Raw genomic sequence first — 19,079 nt, forward strand, 5'->3', positions numbered from 1 at the left:
TGAGCCCCAGGAAAGACCTCAGAAAATAACAGTAAGAAGGACCTGAGGCTTGGGGCATCATTTCCCATACCTCAGGACTAGAATTTGATTACACTACTAGTTGCTAAAAATAAAATAAAACAAAAACAAATAAATAAAGACGAGTAAGCAGAGGAAAAAGAACCCAACCATAGATAGCTACTATGGTGATTCAGAAGATCTAAGTTCATATTCAGAGGAGGATGATGGAGCTAAAAAAGTCATTCCTTTTTTGGCCCCAAATACAAAAAGAGTTCTTGGAAGAACTTAAAAAGGACTTTAAAAATCAAGTAAGAAAGATTGAGGAAAAATTAGGGCAAAAAATAAGAGTAATCCCAGAAAATTATGAAAAGAAAGTCAACCAACTTCAAATAAAGAATCAAAAACTTAAGGAAGAAAAATAATTCCTTGAAAACTAGAATGGGGCAAAGAAAAGCTAATGATGTTTTAAGACAGCAAGAAATAACAAAACAAAATCAAAAGAATGAAAAAATAAAAGAGAATGAAACATCTTATCAGAAAGACAACTGATCCAGAGAACAGTTTGAGGAGAAATAATATAAGGAAAGTTGAACTACCTGAAAATTACAATTAAAAAAAGAATCTTGATACAGTATTACAAGAAATTATTGAGGGAAATTGCCCTGAAGTTCTAGAACAAGAAGGCAAAGCAAAAATAGAAAAAAATCCACCAATCACCACTGGAAAGAGATCACAGGAGGAAAACTAATAGGAATATCATAGCCAAGTTTCAAAGCTCCCAGGTTAAGGAGAAAATATCAGAAGCAACAAGAAAAAAAAATTTATATATCATGGAGCTACAATAAGGATTACACAAGACCTAGCAGCTACTATGTTGAAGGACTTGGAATATACTATGTTTCATAGAGCAAAAGATTATGATCAAGAGTAACTTACCCAGCAAAGTTAAGTATAAGCCTTAATGAAAAAAAATGGATATTTAATAAACTGAAAGACATTCAGGCATTTGTGACAAAATAGCAGAACTTAGGGGAAAACTCAACATATAATATCCAGGAGAAATATAAGGTAAACATTAAAGACCAATTATAAGGGACTCAATAAGGTCAAATTGTCTACTTCTTATTCCTGAAAATAATAACAGTTCTTTGATGACTATCATTATTATTTGGATAGTTTGAAAGAAAGGGTTAGGCTGAGCTGAGTATGACAGGGTGATTCTAAAAAAATAAAACTGTATAGGGAAAGATAAAAAGAATCAATCATCTCATACAAATGAGGCATAAAAGGAAAAATTGATACAGAAGGCACTAGTAAGGGTGAGGGCAAGTAGTGCTGGAATCTTACTCTCATCAAGAATGGGTTACAGAGGGAACAACATATATATATATATGTGTGTGTGTGTGTGTGTGTATATATATATATGTATATATATATATACATATATATATACATATAACTCAGAAAGAAGTAAGAGGGCAAGGGGATAGGGTGAGGAGAGAGGATAAGGGAGGGACTCTTGCAGTGGGTAAGTTAAGGAATGGGAGAGCAAGGTATCAGGTAGAAGTAGAACAGAGGTGTGAGGAGGGATAGGAATAGGGTGAGAAAGATGGTGAGGAAAAACAGGAAGAAAGAAAATATACAGCAAGCAATTATAGCTTAGAATGGAATGGAATGCATTTACCCATAAAATGGAAACTGAAAGCAGACTAAAAATTTGACTTCAGCAACATGTTGCTTTCAGGAAATGCTATAAAAATGAGAGATAAACACAAAGATAAAATAAAGGTCAGGAGTAGACTTTATTATGTAAAAAACAACAGGGTTGGTAATCATGACCTCAGACAAAGTTAAAGCTAAAATAGATTTAATCAAAAGAGAAAAATAGGGAAACTATACTATTCATCAACAATATTATCCAATATTGTTTTAGACCATTTAAAATAACTAGATAGTATAAAATACCTGTGCATATACCTGCCAAAACAGACACAGGAACTATATGAACAGAAACATAAAACACTTTTTATACAAATAAAGTCAGATCTAAGTAATTGAAGTAATAGTTACTGTTCATGGGCAGGTAAAGCCAACATAATAAAAAAAAATGACAATTTTACCTCACTAATCTATTTATGTAATGCCATCCCATTTAAATTACTAAAAAATTCTCTTAAGTTAGAAAAAATAATAATAAAGTTCATTTGGAAGAACAAAAGGTCAGGAACTTCAAAGAAATTAGGGGAAAAGATATAAAGGAAAGGGATTCCGTAGTATCCAATCTTTGAGAGCACTGTTGAAGTATAAAATGGATTGTTTTGATTATTTTAAATTAAAATTCTTATATAAATTAAAACCTATATAGCCAAGAATAGAAGGAACACAGGAAATTGGGGGAAAATGATTGGGCTGAAATATTGCTCTGGTGTAGGAAATGATGGGCTGGTTGATTTAGGAAAACATGGAAAGACTTGGACTTATGAAGGAAGTTACTATCCCCCTTCAGAGAAACAGATGACAAGTAAAAATAAGCACAGTATGGTCTTACATATATGTGTATGAGTGTATATGTTTATATATATATGTGTATATTCATAGATATCTACATATGTGTGTATATATATTTGCATGTATGTATGTATCCGGGTTTAATTGTAGCATTCTTTGGGGGGAGGGGGAGAGGGAAGGAAGGGGGAAAAATAAAATGAAAAGTGCACAGCAGAAAACAAAAGAAAACCTACAAGGAAGCAAAGGAAAGCTAGGCAGCCTTGAAAACAATGTGTAGTAGTTATTTTATAGGTTTTCTTGAAATGGCAATTTATTCTTTTATATTGAATGCTCTCTTATGTTTTACTGTGTACATATCAATGTTTTTTTTTTCTCTTTTCTCATTTTGTATTAAAAGAAAAAAAAAAAAGAAAATGAGGTTTAGGAATTACAGTTTTAAAGGCTGAAGTCTATGACCTTAGTTAAGAATTTGTAGCTGATTCTTGTACTTAGGAGGCGACATAATCGAGGAAAGACTAAATCTTGCTCTATTCCATTCTATTTAACAAGTATTCATTAAACATCTACTACATACTAGATACTGTACTAAGTACTGAGGGTGCAAAGAAAAAAAAATGAAAATTTCCCTGCCCCCAAGGAGCTTACTACATTTTGCTCAGACACTAAGGTTTTAAAATGAGGAATTTAGGAATGTCTTCATTTTATAACCTTTGTGTTTCTTGAAAAAAAATTCTCTATCCAAATGTCTCACATGGATAATAAAGTAAATCCTGAGTAGTTACAGAATTAGCTAAGTGCCCAAACCCCTACATCAGCCTGTCCCTCAAGCCCTTAGGCCTCTCTCCTTGAATGAAAATGCTTACTCCAAATCTAAATTCAAACCATCAGAATTTTTTTTAAGAAATGAAATTTAGAGTATGTTTTAAAGAGGATGAACATACTCTCCGTATCATCTGATACATATAGCCTATCTGTTCTTAGAGGCCTTGGAAGTTGGTGTTTCTGTTTGGGGCCAGAGTTCTTGGGCCAGATATACCCATTTGAAGTACTTCAAGTTTCCCAATGAATGTGAATGATTAATAGCCAATAAATTTGAATGATTAATAGCTTGAGAACTCTTGCTCTCCCACACTGCAGCATCTGTCTCCTTTGCCTTGTTCACTCAGCTGAGCTGCCCAGGTGGACACAAAGATGTGTCAGTCATTAAGTGATTTCTCACAGTGCATTAATTTCCTAGAGCAATCCCTAAAAAAGACCAGCACGCTCCTTCAATACCCTGATTTCTAAATCTCCTCCAACAAGATTTCACACAGCTCTGCATTTTTGACAGGTCTTATATATCTCTGCCTGTACTTTCAGTGCTGATGCTAACATGGCAAAGGCCTCTTATTTGTCCTTTTGTCTCCCCTGGAGAGAGTTAGGCAGGGGTGGACTTGATATATCTGTAAATTATAGCTCGATAGAAATCTCTGGCTTTCTGGTCATCATCCAGCCAAAGAGCCTCAGCCACTAAGCTCTGCTCACAGAAATTGCTCTTTATAGAGGATTCTCTCCCCTGCCTCTGATGTCTCTCCAGCAGAGAGAGCATTAGAGTGTTGAATTATGAAATGGAGAGTCTCGAGAATCTCAATGAGAATGAATGTTTCATGGGTTTCATTCAGAAGTGATAGATCATCCCTTTCCACCTTGCACCAAATGTAAAATGGCAATCTGAAAGTAAGTATAAGGTATTGAGGCAGTCCACCTTGGAATTTTAAACAAGGAAGCTATGGAAAGTGCTAGGTTTGAAGTCACAGGCCCCGAGTTTAGATCCTGGCTCTTCTTCTTAGTAGCTGAGGGATTTGGGGCAAGTCACTTAACCTTGGACCATGGATAGAGGTGCAAAGGATAGAGTGCCAGGCCTGGAGTCAGGAGGGCCTGAGTTCAAATCCACCCTCAGACACTTACTAGCTGTGTGACCCTGGGTAAGTCACTTAACCCTATTTACCTCAATTTCCCTATCTGTAAAATCTGGAGAAGGAAATGGCAAACCACTCCAGCATCTCTGCCAAGAAAACCCCAAATGGGGTCACAAATATAACTAAGTGACTAAACAACAACACTTAAGCTCTCTGGGCCTCAGTTTCCTCATCTGTAAAATGACAAGGTCAGCTTAGATAAAACTCTTGATTCCCTTCCAAATATTTATTTTTGATCCTATGTTATACTTACATCAAGAGACCCTGGGAGGGATAGCAACTGAAGAAGAAAAAGCAGAAAGATTTTCTATATTAGAATTCTAATTAACATGGTTGTCAACTAATTCATCAACTTGGCCCACAACAAGGGCAATATGTAGAACTGTTTAAAGAACAAATCTGAAAACCACAGCACAGAACCTATCAAAACCTCACTGCTGGTTGTTTTTTTCTGTAATCTCTCCTTAACCAGTTGGGTCCATTTTCCCTTCGCTCAGAGGCACAGGTTTTGGTTTTTGGTCTTCAATTAGTCATGTCTGACCCTTCATAAGATGCCATTTGATGTTTTCTTGGCAAAGATACTGGAGTGGTTTGCCATTTCCTTCTCCAGCTTGTTTAACAGATGAGGAAATTGAGGCAAACAGGATGAAGTGACTTGCCCTGGGTCACACAGCCAGTAAGTGTCTTGAGGCTGGATATAAATTAAACTCAAGTCCTCCTGACTCCAGGGCCATTACTCTATCCACTACACTGCCTAGCTACCCCAGATAGGATAAAAGAGGAGGGTAGAGAAAGAAACAAACAGCTCCTGTTGTAGGACCCCTTCGGTGCGCTTTGCTCATGATTGTTTTACCTTCCAATGGCCCTTCTGCTCTCCTCTTAGGCCTCTCCCTTCCTTATGACCACAACAGATCCTAACTCCCTGGCCCCTACCTTGATCTCTGGACAACTCTGTAAGCCATCAATGTGCCAACGGGAGGCTTGTGTCAAACCCCAGTATCTGCAGTTCTCCCACCTGACCAGCCACGTTCCACTGCATCTGGTGGCCTAGAATGATGGGACCCAAGTTAGGGATGAAGTTTGGTCTGTCTCTCCAACCCACCTTTTGAGGAGTCTCCTTCTGCTTGGACGTTAACAAAGAACAGCATCGGTCTGCTCAAGATGGTTTCCCGGTAGTCTTTGTAATCACAAAAGTTGCTCAGTTCCACGTACCTATTGAAAAAAAACAAAGAAAGAAAAGGTAGAAATGATTTAAAATGAAACACTTCTTGTCACTGACACTGAATGAAAGGCAGGGTGAGTAACTTAGCCTAACTTGAACGTGCTGAGAATAAGACAAGAAATTTAATTAGGGAAAAGAAACTTTTCCTTTGGCCTCCTTCACCCCTGAAAAAAAAAAAGCAAAACTGGAAAAACTTACTGTTATTCCTAATAAGAGGCGTTATAGTCTAAGAAACGGAAATATTGCTTAAGGATTTTAAAAAGTTCATTGAATCCTGTAATCTTGGAGCTGGAAGGGACCTTGCTGTTTTCGTCTTTCTTTACATCCCCAAAGCCGGCACATAGGAACGGCTTAGGAAATACTTGTTTAATGACTGACTGACCTCTGAGATCACCTCTTCCACCACTGGGATGCTCCTACCCACTATTGGAATCTTTCTACAGTATCCCCAACATGCAGCCTAGCCAGCTGTAATGTTTAGGATATTCTTCTTATTCTGGGGTCAAATTTCTGTATCCCCGTAACTTCCACCCCTACTCAGCTGCCAAGGCTCAGGTCTGACTATGTCACCCCCTACTCTATAAACTCCTGTGGCTCACTGTTTCTTCCAGGATCAAATATAAAAAACCCCCGTTTAGCTTTTAAAGCCTTTCAGAATTGGCTCCTTCCTACCTTTCTGGTCTTTTTGCATATAACTCCCTTCCATGTATTCTAATAATCCAGCAGCTAACTCCTTGTTCCTCAAACAAGACACTCCAACTCCCGGTGGGGTGGGGGGAGGGGTCATCTCAAGTTGTCCTGATCCATACCTGGCCACTGGACCCAGACAGCTCTGAAGGAGAAAGTGAGGCTGGTGACTTTGCACAGTCCTGCCTCACTGTAATCCAACTCACTTGCAAGTCATGGCATCACCTTCACCAGGTCACGGTCCTCTTCCAGAACAAAGAAGAAACAACAACGACTCCCACTCCCTACACCTTTTCACTGCTACCTCCTCACATGGAAAGGGTAATGTTCTCCCTCCCCACCTCCACCTCCTAGCTTCCCTGGCTTCCTTCAAGACAGATGAAATTCCACCTTCAGCAAGAGACCTTTCCTGGTAGAGTCCCTCCCCACCCTCACTTTCCCCCCTTCCCAGCCTTATTTTTGAGATTCCCTCCTATTTACACCGTATTATCTTGCATGTACAGTTGTTTGCTTGTTGCCTCTCCCCCCCCCCACTAGAATGTAAGCACCTTGAGGGCAGGGACTAAGTTTCTGCCTTTCTTTGTATCCCCAGGACCTAGCTGGCTTGACTCTTAGTCCAGGTTTCTGGATATACAGAGCGTCAGTCTCCACCATTGAGGGGGAACCTTCAGGCCTCAGGCCACATGCAGATTTTTGCGTCCTTCAGGGTGAAGCATACTTGCCTAAAAAACACAAAGACCTGTAGCAGTGCCTACAGATCTACGGTTGAGTAAAACGGTTGTGATTTTCACGAGATTTTGAGTAACAGCCCCTTTTTATTTTCCTTCACCTCCGGCAGAAGGCTTGTGACACAATTATACCCAGCTCAATGAATACCGTTACACTCAGTTCTACTGTTCAAACTGAGCATTATGCAATGTGAAGGTCCTGCTGTGAATCAGCATTTCGACATATGACTAGAAGACGACGCTGGCTTAGAGGATCGATCAAAGCCGAATACAACAGCGCTGGAGCCAGACACCAAGTTCTCCGCTTTAAAACAAGCAAACTCATTTTTGTTCTTCAGTCGTTTACAGTCACGTCTGGCTCTTTGTGACCCCATTTGGGGATTTCTTGGCAAAGATGCTGGAGAGGTTTGCCGTTTCCTTTCTCCAGCTCATTTTACAGATGAGGAAACTGAGGCAAACGGGGTTAAGTGACCTGCCTAAGGTTACGCAGCCAGTAAGTATCGGAAGCTAAATTTGAATTCAGGAAGATGAATCTGCCTGACTTCAGGCCCTGCACTCTATCCATTGAGCTACCTAGCTGCCCTTAAAAAATTTCATTAAATTATATTTATATCATATTTAATTTTTTTCACAAACTAGCAGGAATGCAACAGTTTTTTTTTAAAGGAATTAAACTGTATTTGCTTCACATTTTAAAAAAATGTTTTGGATAAATATAAAGAATATGTAATAGTAGAGAGACCTTCAGGAAGGGGTTGGGCAAGATAGCCCCTAAAGCTCCATTCAAATCTCAAACTCTGTATAATTCTGTGACTGACATCTTTTGTTTGGTTGGTTTGCTTTGCTTTTGAACCTATGCATCATGGGAAAAAGTCTGACACGTTTATTCGATCCACATAATTTCCACTGTTTAAGACAGTTTGCCACCTGATAGAGTCTTCTGGACATGACTTCTAATGAAAAAAATAGTTAATAGCTAGCTACAAATGGTGTATTAATATTTATAGAATGTTTTACATATATTATCTCATTTTATCCTCACAATAACCCTGTGAGTTAAGTACTTTTATTATCCTCATTTTATAGAAGACAAAACCAAGGCTGAGGTTAAGCGACTTGCCCAAGGTCATACAGCTAGTACGTGCGTGAGGAAGGATTTGAACTCAGATCTTCTCACTCAGATGGTCCATTGCACTAGCAAGCTGCCTCAAAAAAGATTCTCTGCTTCCAGTTTAATCTATGTTCTATATGACAATTCTTCATGTATTTAAAGGCAATTACGATCCACCTTCGGTCAAGATAAATACTCCTAGTCCCTTTGGCTATTCCTCAAATGACATCATTTACAGACTCTTCTCAGCTGGTGCATGCCAAGGCTCATAAGATTTAACCTAGAGCTGGAAAGGGCTTTAGTGACCATCTGGTCCAACCCCCTCATTTCAAATATGAAAAAAGGGTAACACAGAGAGGTTAAGTGATTTGTGCAGTCACACAGCCAACATCGCTCTTAAAATAACACTCCTGAATCCAACACTTTACTCCACACAGACAAGATAAATACTCCAGGGCAAAATACAGTAGATCATTCAATCAATCAATTAACAAACATTTATTAAATACCCACGATGTGCATTGCTGGGGATACAAGGGAAAATCTGAAAGTCTCTCGTCTAACATCTTTATATTTCAGCACGTGCAGAATAAATACACGGTACATGGAAGAAGGGGAAGCAGTACCACAGGGGCATCAGGAAAGGCTTCATGAAGGAGCTGGGGCTACAGCTGAGCATTTAGGGAAACCAAGAATTTTAAGCACCGGAGTGAGAGGGAGCATACTCTGGGCATAGGGGACAGCCTCTGCAAAAGAGTAGAGACAGGAGATAGAATGTTACTCGTGAGGAATAACAAGGCCGGTTCAGCTGGACCACAGCGTATATGAATAAGGCTAGATAAATAGATTGGGATGAGGACATGAAGGACTTTAAATGCTAAACAGAAGAGTTAACATTTGATACTGAAGGTAAGTGCCATAGTCTAAGTGGTAGACTAGTGAAAAAATGATTAGGTGGCACAAGGCCTAGAGTCAGGAAGACCTGAGTTCAAATCTAGCCTCAGACACACACTAGCTGTATAATCCGAGGCAAGTCGTTTTTTCTCAGCTGTAAGATGGAGATAATAAGAGCACTTACCTCCCAGGATTGTAAAGATCAAATGAGATAGCATTTGTAAAGTGGTTAGCACAGTGCCAGGCACGGAGTAGGTGCTAAATAAATGCTTCTTCCTTGATCTGGTTATCATATTTCTGTTAATACAGCCTAAGATTGCGTTCATTTTCCCAGCAGCCTTTTGGGTCATATAATAAGTCCATAGTCAACTAAAACCTGTAAATGATTTTGGTGATGGTGGTGATGGTGGATTGTGTGGGGAAGGGGGGAAGGGTCTGTAGGGATGGGGGTTTGTGGATGTGAGAGATTTGACATGGGTATAAGCATAAGCATGGGGGAATGTGAAGGTGTGCGTGTGTGTACATGCACATGCATGTGTGTTTCATATAAAGTGCTTATTAATCCAGATGTTTCCCCATCTTGTTTTATACAACTGGGTTTTAACCTAGATACAGAAGTATCTCTGTTGCATGTAATTTTGTTCATTTGAGCTCATCATATCAACCTGTTAAGTTCTTGTAAAATCTTCATTCTTGTAAAAAAAAAAAAACTGGCTGTTTATGGGGATGGAAAAGAGAGATATGGCTATAGCCATTCCCATGAGCCCAATTCTCACGCCTGTCTGAACTGAAGCTAGCGAGGGAGAATTTAAAGGTGCAAAGGGAGAAGGCCGGCTGTTGGGTTATAGAGAAAGGTGATGGGCACGAAACCAGCCTTGACATAAAAGTGCCAGCTACTGAGAGGAAGGGCACTGAGATGTGGGAGCTCTGGACTAGAAGAGGCTGGGGAATGGGGCTGCCATTTATCTGGGATCACCTGCTATAGTGTCATAAAGATTCACATGAGCTTACTTTAGTACCCAGGAAAGTGTATATTAGAGTATAGCAAGCAAGGACAGGGGAACCTACAGAAGCTGATTCTATCTGGTACAATGTCTGAAATCAGTAAAGCTTGCCTGCCACTCCATTCTAGAAAAAAAAGACTGTTTGGGAAAAGCTGGAGGCAGCTAGGTAGCCAAGTGGATAGAGTGCTGGGCCTGGATTCATTATCTTCTTGAGTTCAAATATGGCCTCAGACACTAGTTACTAGCTGTGTAACCCTGGGCAAGTCATTTACCCCTGTTTGTCTCACTTCCCTCATTTGTAAAATGAAGAATGGAGAAGGAAATGGCAAACCACTCCAGTATCTCTGCCAAAAAAAACACAAACCCAAATGAGGTCACAAAGAGTCAGACACAACTGAAACAACTCAACAACAACAAGGACCACTGGGCAACTGAACACTTCTGTTATCCAGTTTATATGCATACAAATTGCCTTTACTACCACCAATACATTCATCCTTGGAAAGATCTGTGATCTCATCAACCCATCTAAAATCTCAACCCATCCAAGCTACTTATCCTGTGAAACTCTTGTCCACATCCTCCCATAAAACCAACACCACTGCACAATAACTCTGCTAGCCAAACCCCACTGAAACACCTCAGACCATCTGCTGAAATCAGCAGACCTTTCCTCTCCCACTCGGCCCTATATCCTATGCATTTCAGTATTCCTACTTAGAGGGTTCCCTTCCAACTGGATCAGTTCTGTTCCAATGGAATAAACTGTCCCCCTCGATTCTGATACTTTCATCATGTTTTAAAGGAACTGATGAATGATGTTAAACTGGGCATCTCTGTGTTTGTGATAGCTTTTCTGTCTTCTTTAAAGGATAACCATACCATTTGTCTTCATTCATCAAATCAGTATAGTACCAATTCTGAAATATACATCAACTCATCATTTCTTCAGCTCCCCAGACCAAAACATCCTTCCCTGACCAACCCCTTCCACTTCCCCACCCGCACCCCGCCACAATACAGTTTTCCCATATTGTAATTTAAATACTTTGAAGACAGGGATTATCTCTCTCTTTATATTTGTGTGGTATTTGTATACCATACTTAGACACATGCTTAGCACTTACCAAAGGCTTATTCATCCATTCACTAATCCAAGTCATTGATAAAGATATTGAACAGAACAGGGTCAAGAATGGACTGCTTATATAATAATAGCTATCATTTATATAGCTCTAAGGTTTGCAAAGCACTTTATATACATTATCTCATTTAATCTTCACAAAAAACCTGAAAGCTAGGGTGCTATTATCATCAACATTTTTATAGATGAGGAAACTGAGGCTGAGAGAGGCTAAGTGACTTGCCCAGAGTCACACAACTAGTGAGTGATGCAGAATTCACACTCAGGTCTCCCTGATTGCCTAGTCCTTCTCTCTATCAACCATACCACCTAGCTCTGTCTATAGCTTTTATTCTGGACATGATTCCCTAAATAAGCCATATCTGCATGGAACCAAACAGACTGTTCCCCTACACATTCATGGGCATGGTTGGCCGACGTGCATCCCAGCCCACTGAGGGAGTTCCCCATATGGCTGATCCAACTGGAGTGCATACGGCTACATGGATCAGGCTGGCTATGGCCACCAACGCTGACTCTCCTTGGCCGGGATGCAGCCAGTTTGTTCCCCACATGTAAACATGGGCAGAGAAAGCTTGGAATGATTTGCCTCTTGTTGGCTGCCTTTACAGGGTTGGACGTGAAAATCACAGCCTTCAGCTCGTTTGAAGAGATGTTCCCCCACACAGCTCTCACGGACGGGTCTCTGGGTCAATGCAGCTGAGAAAAACCAGCCCCCATGTCAGAACAAGGTTGCCCCTGCTGCCATATTTTCCAGTTTGGTTTTAAAATATCCATTTCTTTCATCAGAATTCTATTCCCATTAAATATGTCTTTCTTGATTTTCATAATATTTGGTGTGTATTTAAACTTGACTCTTAGCTATCCTTAAACACCCCTTGACTTCTACTCTATCAGAACTTTGAAATAAAAGAAATCTCTAACTTATGAAGCTCCTGTATTCCCAAAAGTCTGTTTGTAAATTGGTTCATTGAAACATAGAATGCATCTTTCCCAATATCATGCATAAATGGTTAGATTCCCAGGCCTTGTGAACCCATGATATACTTCAAGAATCTGATTATATATATATGGAGGCTTCCCCCCCACACCTGTAACTTTCACTAGTGCACCTGCCTAACCATAAGGACTCAAAAAAAGGAGGACCCCCTGTAATGAAAGCACAGCTTAGAAGAAAAAGATAAAATTGAACCTACTCTGCTGAATAAAACATGGTAAATCTCAATGAAGAAATTATCAGAAGGTGGGAGAATATCCATTTCCCTCTAGTATTTTATGGAATGCTTCTTAATCAGAATGTATTTTAATGTATACCAAGATATGCCTCCCCTATTTGGGGCTCAATTCAATGGAAATGGAATTGCATCTCTTTTCTGGCATGGCTGAAAGGCAATGAGCTGTTCTCATTAATCAAACAGTCTAGTTAATAGAGAGTATTTTTTTCAAAGAATCCAAATACAAATGATCTTCCTTTGATGATTCAGAAAACATTTCAGGGTCTTTCAGGGCCTTAGTGAAAATATCCTTGTTATTGGGCCCATTAATAGAAAAGTCTAATTAATAGAACACTAGATCACCATTTACTGGAAGTAGCTTGCATAATCCCTGAACAGATGCCCCATCTAAATACCAATCAAATTCAACAAAAATCTCTTTAGTTCAAAGGTTTCTGAGCCCCACACAATGGCATAATTTTCAGCACAATAAAATGTTAGTGAAACAAAAGGATGTGAGCAGGCCCTTAGAGTTCATTTTAATGAAATTTGACCTTTAAGAAAAAAGTCATTAATGAAGACCAGAAGAACAAAGAAGTCAGTCCTGTAGCAATCTAGGCTTCCTGCATTTATATGCTTTAGGTTATTTTAGATGTGCATTGATTGACTACATTATGGACTAATTCTTTAATCTTTAATCAGTGAATATTTCTGAATTAAGAATGCAAATATTGCTTCCGTGTATTTAATATTTATTATATTTGCCGAAGCTATCATTAGTGATCAAAGCAAAGTGCTAAAGATGAGAGGGACCCACTAAAATGTCTTTCTTAAGTGGCTCTTAACTTGGTCCAAAAGTACTTTCGGGCTGTAATTTTCTATGCTTGGCTTAAGTCCAAAGACAACGAGAAACATTTATTAAACACCTACTATGTGCCTGTCATTGTATTAGACACTCGTTTCCTCACCTGTAAAATAAGCTGAAGAAGTAAATGGCAAACCACTCCAGTATCTTTGCCAAGAAAACCGCAAAGGGGGTCACGAAGAGTCAGACGTGCATGGCTGGAACAACCGGACAACAACAACAACAAAAAAGATTCTACAATGTATTTCTCTCTCTTAAATTTTAGAGAAAACCCCATATTTTTTATTAAAACCTGACTTCAATGAATCTGTGATTTCATTAATGTGGGTAATAACCCACTAAGGATACAGATTATAACCAACAATTAATTAGCAAGTATTTATTAAGAACTTAAAATGTGTCAGGCACTGTGTTAGGCACTGGAGATGCAAAGAAAGAGCAAAAATAGTCTCTGCCTTCAAGAAGTTTACATGCTAATGGAAGAGACAACATGTACATAAATAAGCAAATAGAAGATTCGTACAGAGTAGATGGAAGGTAATTTTAGAAGAGAAAGCAGCAGTGGCCTGGGGACCCAGGAAAGTCCTACTACCATAGAAGCCATGAAGGAAGTTGAGGTTTCTGGAACAGGTGAGGAAGGAGAGAAATCCAGGTATGGGGAGTGGCCAATTTAAAGGCATAAAGACAAGGAGATGGGGCATCATTGGAGAGGATTAGCAAGCAGGCTAGTCTGACTGGACCACAGAGTGAGTGGAGGGAAATAATGTGTTAAAATACTAGAAAGATATGAAGGACGCAGGTTGTAAAGAGCTTTAAATGCCAAATAGAGAAATTTATATTTGATCCTGAAAGTAAAAGGAGCTTTTGGAGTTCACTGAATAGAGGGCATGATTAAACCTGTATTTTAAGAAAATCACTTTGAGGATGAACTGAAGTGAACAGAAACTTGAGACAGAAGTCCAACCAGAAGGCCATAGTGCAGGTGAGACATGATCTAGAAGGGCCTGATCTAAATGAAAGGCTATGTGAGTGGAGAAAAGAAGACAGATGGAAAAATGCCCCAGAGTTAAAAATTTCAGGTTTGGCAAATGATGGATATATGGGGGGTGAGTGAAAGAGTGAAGAGTTGAGGATGACATCTAGGTTGTGATGTTGAGTGATTGGAAAGATGGTAGTGCCCTCAACAGTAATAGAGAGTTTTGAAGAGGGGAGTGTTTTGGGGAAAAGACAAGTTCTATTTTAGACTTCAGTTTTTGATGCTTGTGGGATATCAAAATTCGAAGCCTTCAATAAGGCCCTGCAAATGCAGGAATGGTACTCAGGCAAGAAACCAGGGCTGGATAAATAGATAAATCTAGGAACTGTCATCATAGAGATAATAATTGAACTCATGGAAGCTGATGAGGTAACCAAGTGAGAGAGTATGCAGAGATGGGGAACCTTGGGTGTGGCCTTTTGACTGAGTCAAAGTTTCACAGAACAAATGTTTTTACTTAGGTGATTTGTTCTGTGAAGTTTGGATTCAGTCAAAGGGCCACACTTGAGGACCTAGAGGGCCACATGTGGCCTCAAGGCCGCAGGTTCCCCATCCCTGGTATAGAGAGATGAGGGCCTAGGAGAAAGCCTTAGGGAACAGCCACAGTTTCTAGGTATAACATGAAGATCCAAAGAAGGCACAGTTAGACAGCTAAGAGAGTTAAGAGAGAAGAGAGTCATGAAAACCTAGAGAGGAGAAAAAATTCAGGAGGAGAAGGTGGTCAACTCTATCAAGTGCTAGAGTTAGAGAAACATGAAAATTGAGGAAAGGCCATGAGACATGGGAATTAAGAGACTGCTGGTCACTCTGGAGAGGGCAGTCAGAAGCCAGATTTCAGGGCAGTTTAGAAGCAAGGAAGTTGGGGCAGGGAGAACTGATCATCTTTCCAAGGCATTTAGCAGAGAAGGGGAGGAAAAAAGGGATGGTCAGATCAAATAAGGTTTATTTTTGGTTTGGGGGTGGGGTTTTTCTTGAGAATGAGGGTAACATGGGCATGTTTTAAGGCAGCAGGAAAGAACAAGTAAATAAGGAGAGACTGAAGATAAGATGAAATATGGGGATGATAGTGGAGGCATTTTGTTGGAGAAGAGGGGAAGGGATGAGATTAAGGGTGGATATAAGTTGGCCTTGGAAAGCAGAAAGTACACCTCATCACCACAGACTGGAATGAAGGAGGATATAGTGGGAAGTCAGAGAACATGAGGGGAGGAGGAGGGAAGAAAATGGAGCTCTTGGCAAATGGCTTCAGTTTTTCCTGTGGAGTATGAGGTGATGAAGACAGCAAAGATGACTGGGGGAGGGGTGCCATGGGAGGTTTGAGGAAAGACAAGGTTTGGAACAAGTGCTGCAGTGTGTAGGATAGAGAATCTGGAGAGAATAGTCGACAACATCAAGGATATGAGTAACCCCGAGTGCAGCAGAGGTAGAGTGAGGAAGTCAGTCACAGGTGTTAAGTAGACTGAGTAATTGGGAAGTAAGGTATTTGAGAGAGCATCAATATGTATGTTGAATGGTTAACACGGACATATGTTTTGCATGACTTCTTATGTAAATGGGTATAATGTGCTTGCCTTCTTAAATGGGTGGGGGAGGGACTGGAGGGAGGGAGATAATTTGGAACTCAAAATAAAAAACAGATTTTGGTTAAAAGACAAAAATTATAAAGAAAAATTACGTATGTTTAATATCCTCTAAAATGAAGAGAGGAGTTGAGATGAAGAGGAAGACTGAGTCAGACACTGAACTCATTGAGAAAGGAAGGATAATGTCCTGAACATTGGTAGATAACAGCTACCAGAATCAGAATTAGATGATAAATTTGGTTGGAATGAACCTCAGAAAAGGAGATCAGTGAAAGAAGAGTGTGAAAGTGGCAATGGGGAGTAAGCATTATTCTAATTCCCCTGTTATGACCAATGAGTGGGCAGGGGGTGAGGTGTAGGAGTGAAAGTGTAGCATGACTACATGACATGTAACATTACAATGTGACTGGAAAAGGGGGTGCCCAGGGATTGACTCTCATCCTGGGAGAGCCAGTTCTCAATGATGGAAGGAGCAAGAGAGGAAGTAATGTAAGATGACAAGGAGTCTGTGAATTAGGGAGCATAATGGAAGGGGTAAGAAGATCTGGAATAGGGGGTTGATGTGGATGAGAATGAGGTAATACACAGGAAGAGCGGGCTGACGAGGGGGTTGTCCTTCAGTAGGCAGGGACTGAGTATCGCAGAGATAAGGAGAGTAAGAGGGGCCAGAATATGCAAACTATTGGGGAATGAGTCTAGGCAAGCTGGAGTCTAGAAGCAGCTAGGTGGCACAATGGATAAAGCACTGGGCCTGAAGTCATGAAGGCCTGAGTTCAAATCCTACCTTAGACACTTACTAGCTGTTTGACCCTGGGCAAGTCACTTAACCTCTGCCTACCTCAACTATAAAATGGGGATAGTAATAGCACCTACCTCAAAGGATTGTTGTGAAGATCAAATGAGATTAATATTTGTAAAACATTTAGCACAGTGCACACAATACGCATTTAATAAGTGCTTGTTTTCTTCCTTCCTAGGCAGAATAAAGGTGAGGTCTGCTTAGGAAAGCAGATTCAAGATTGACCCTTCAGGTTATACCTTCCCCTCCTCTGTAAGTCTCATGCATATCTTCTCATAAATATTCCACCGATATGCTGTACCTTCTGACAGCATGTGGATATCAATGGACCACATGGACTTTCAATCAGCTATCTTCTCTTGCTATATGACACACTCAAGTTCTTGCTCAACCACACAGCTCTCTGGTGTCCTTTATACTCCTTCTCTTGAGTTTTTGTTAGTAATATGTGGCAACCTACTAATGCCCAACATGTGTCTTTCCACTGTCCTTTGGGTAACCTACAATACAAATATTTTAGGGATTATGGTATTACATGACCTCACAAAAACACAGCACAGCTGGAAGAATATCAATGATACAAATGAAAGACCTTGCTTTAGGGAGTAGCAATTTCTCAAAGGCCAGTCAGACCCCTAACAAAGACCTCTTCAACTCTGGGCCCAGTCCCCTGTCTTTCTAAGCTATCTGTTCAAGATTTACTGAGAGAACAATGCTATTAGGGTTGTTGCTGCAAATGCATATCCCGTTCTAGACAACAGATATTCTTTTTTGGCATATGTGTTGCTGGAGCACACAGAACAATACATTTTCTTCATCCGCTTATTTTTTCCTGTGTGGATAGTGTGACAAGAGAATGTCTGTCTGTGGCTCTGGTGGCCTCTCACTGCATTGTGATAAGAGAAAGACTGTGATGGGAAGGAAATTCTGGCTCTGCCTTCTTGCCATTGTTATGATAAGAACAGAACATTGCCCCAGTGTCTATTTTGAGCTTCTAGACGTTGCTCCTGGAAGCTCAAAGGTCACACTGCCTGCAAAATCAAGACAGGGAAAGAAACCAAAGCTCCTGTTCTGACCAGATGGTGAGTGTCCTTATCTTCCCCACCACCCCTCACCCCGCCCTTTACTTGTTTCCAGACATGTATACCCTTATCTTCCCCTCTTGCTTTCTATAAAATTACCATTTTCTATTCTGCTTACGTATTCTCACTCTATATTAAGGTTGCAGAAGCTAATGCTCTAGGCTCTCTTGACTTTTTTTACAGATGAGCCTGCACTCTGAGTGTAAATGAAATCTGCAGATAATTATTTCTGTGTTGATTCAGTGATTGGCAGCAATACCTAATAGATCCCTCAGATAATTTTTATCACAATAGTTAGGTCAAACTCCTTCAAGCGAATTTTAAAATCTGCACCTGGTAAAAAGTAATGCAAATAGGGCTGACTAAATCACTCCTGCTGTCTCACTCTGTGATTCAGATTTCCTCAGTGAGCACCACCACCACAGAGAATATATCATGTACAGCGAGGGGACAGGGCATGAGGAATGCAAAAATGAAAGCAGCCCCAGTCCCTCCCTGCCTTCAAGGAACTGAATAAGTATATAACAAGGTTCACTCCTTCAAGCATCAACTCAACCCTAACCTCTTTGCTACTAATAACACGTTCCATTGACCAAAACTATGCCTGTGCTTTGGGGGGCTCTGGACAAAATGTGCTGGTGACTTAACAGGTTATAAGGTAACATCTGGAGGATGAGAAGGTGGAAGTTACACACACACACACACACACACACACACACACCCCTTCTATCATTTCCTACTTCATCTTGTCATAGTTACAGGAAAACACCTGGGCAAGACAGTGATTAAAAGGTACAGATGAATTAAACAGGAGAACTTCATTATAATTCCAACAAACGAAGAATACTTAACAAGGTCACCTCCTCAAGGCTGTATCTTTCAGGCTCTGTGACATCTCCAAGATAATCTAGAGAAATAAAAGCTTCTGCGTACTCCATATGACCCTGAGAAGTTAAAAATCATAGCTCACCTTTATACCCACACCAACTCTGCAGGGGAAGAGCTATTAATGTCCCCATTTTACAGATAAAGAAACTGAGGTCTAATTAATTCATCCAGGTTCACACAACTAGCGTTAGAAGCAGAATGCAAACCCAGATCTCTATGGCTCCGAGACCAACATTCTATCCTTAATACTAAAGAAAGAAGCTACAAAAAGGGAATGATTATCCTTGTGGTGCTTATTTAGATTCTTCGAAAATAATAATGAGTGATATTACTAACTCACATTTCTCTATCTGACC

General features: G+C 40.0%; 1 protein-coding gene across 1 annotated transcript in view; it reads right to left on the reverse strand.

The window, feature by feature from the left end:
* Positions 1–19,079, reverse strand: part of MEDAG (mesenteric estrogen dependent adipogenesis) — a 33,605-nt gene that overhangs the window by 7,259 nt on the left and 7,267 nt on the right. The window contains exon 2 of the mRNA XM_027877561.1: positions 5,569–5,678. Coding sequence (XP_027733362.1) covers positions 5,569–5,678 — 110 coding nt within the window. The remainder of the gene's footprint in view (positions 1–5,568; positions 5,679–19,079) is intronic.

This window comes from Vombatus ursinus, unplaced genomic scaffold (assembly GCF_900497805.2).
Source record: "Vombatus ursinus unplaced genomic scaffold, bare-nosed wombat genome assembly UNPS02014813.1, whole genome shotgun sequence".
Taxonomy (NCBI): Eukaryota; Metazoa; Chordata; class Mammalia; order Diprotodontia; family Vombatidae; genus Vombatus; species Vombatus ursinus.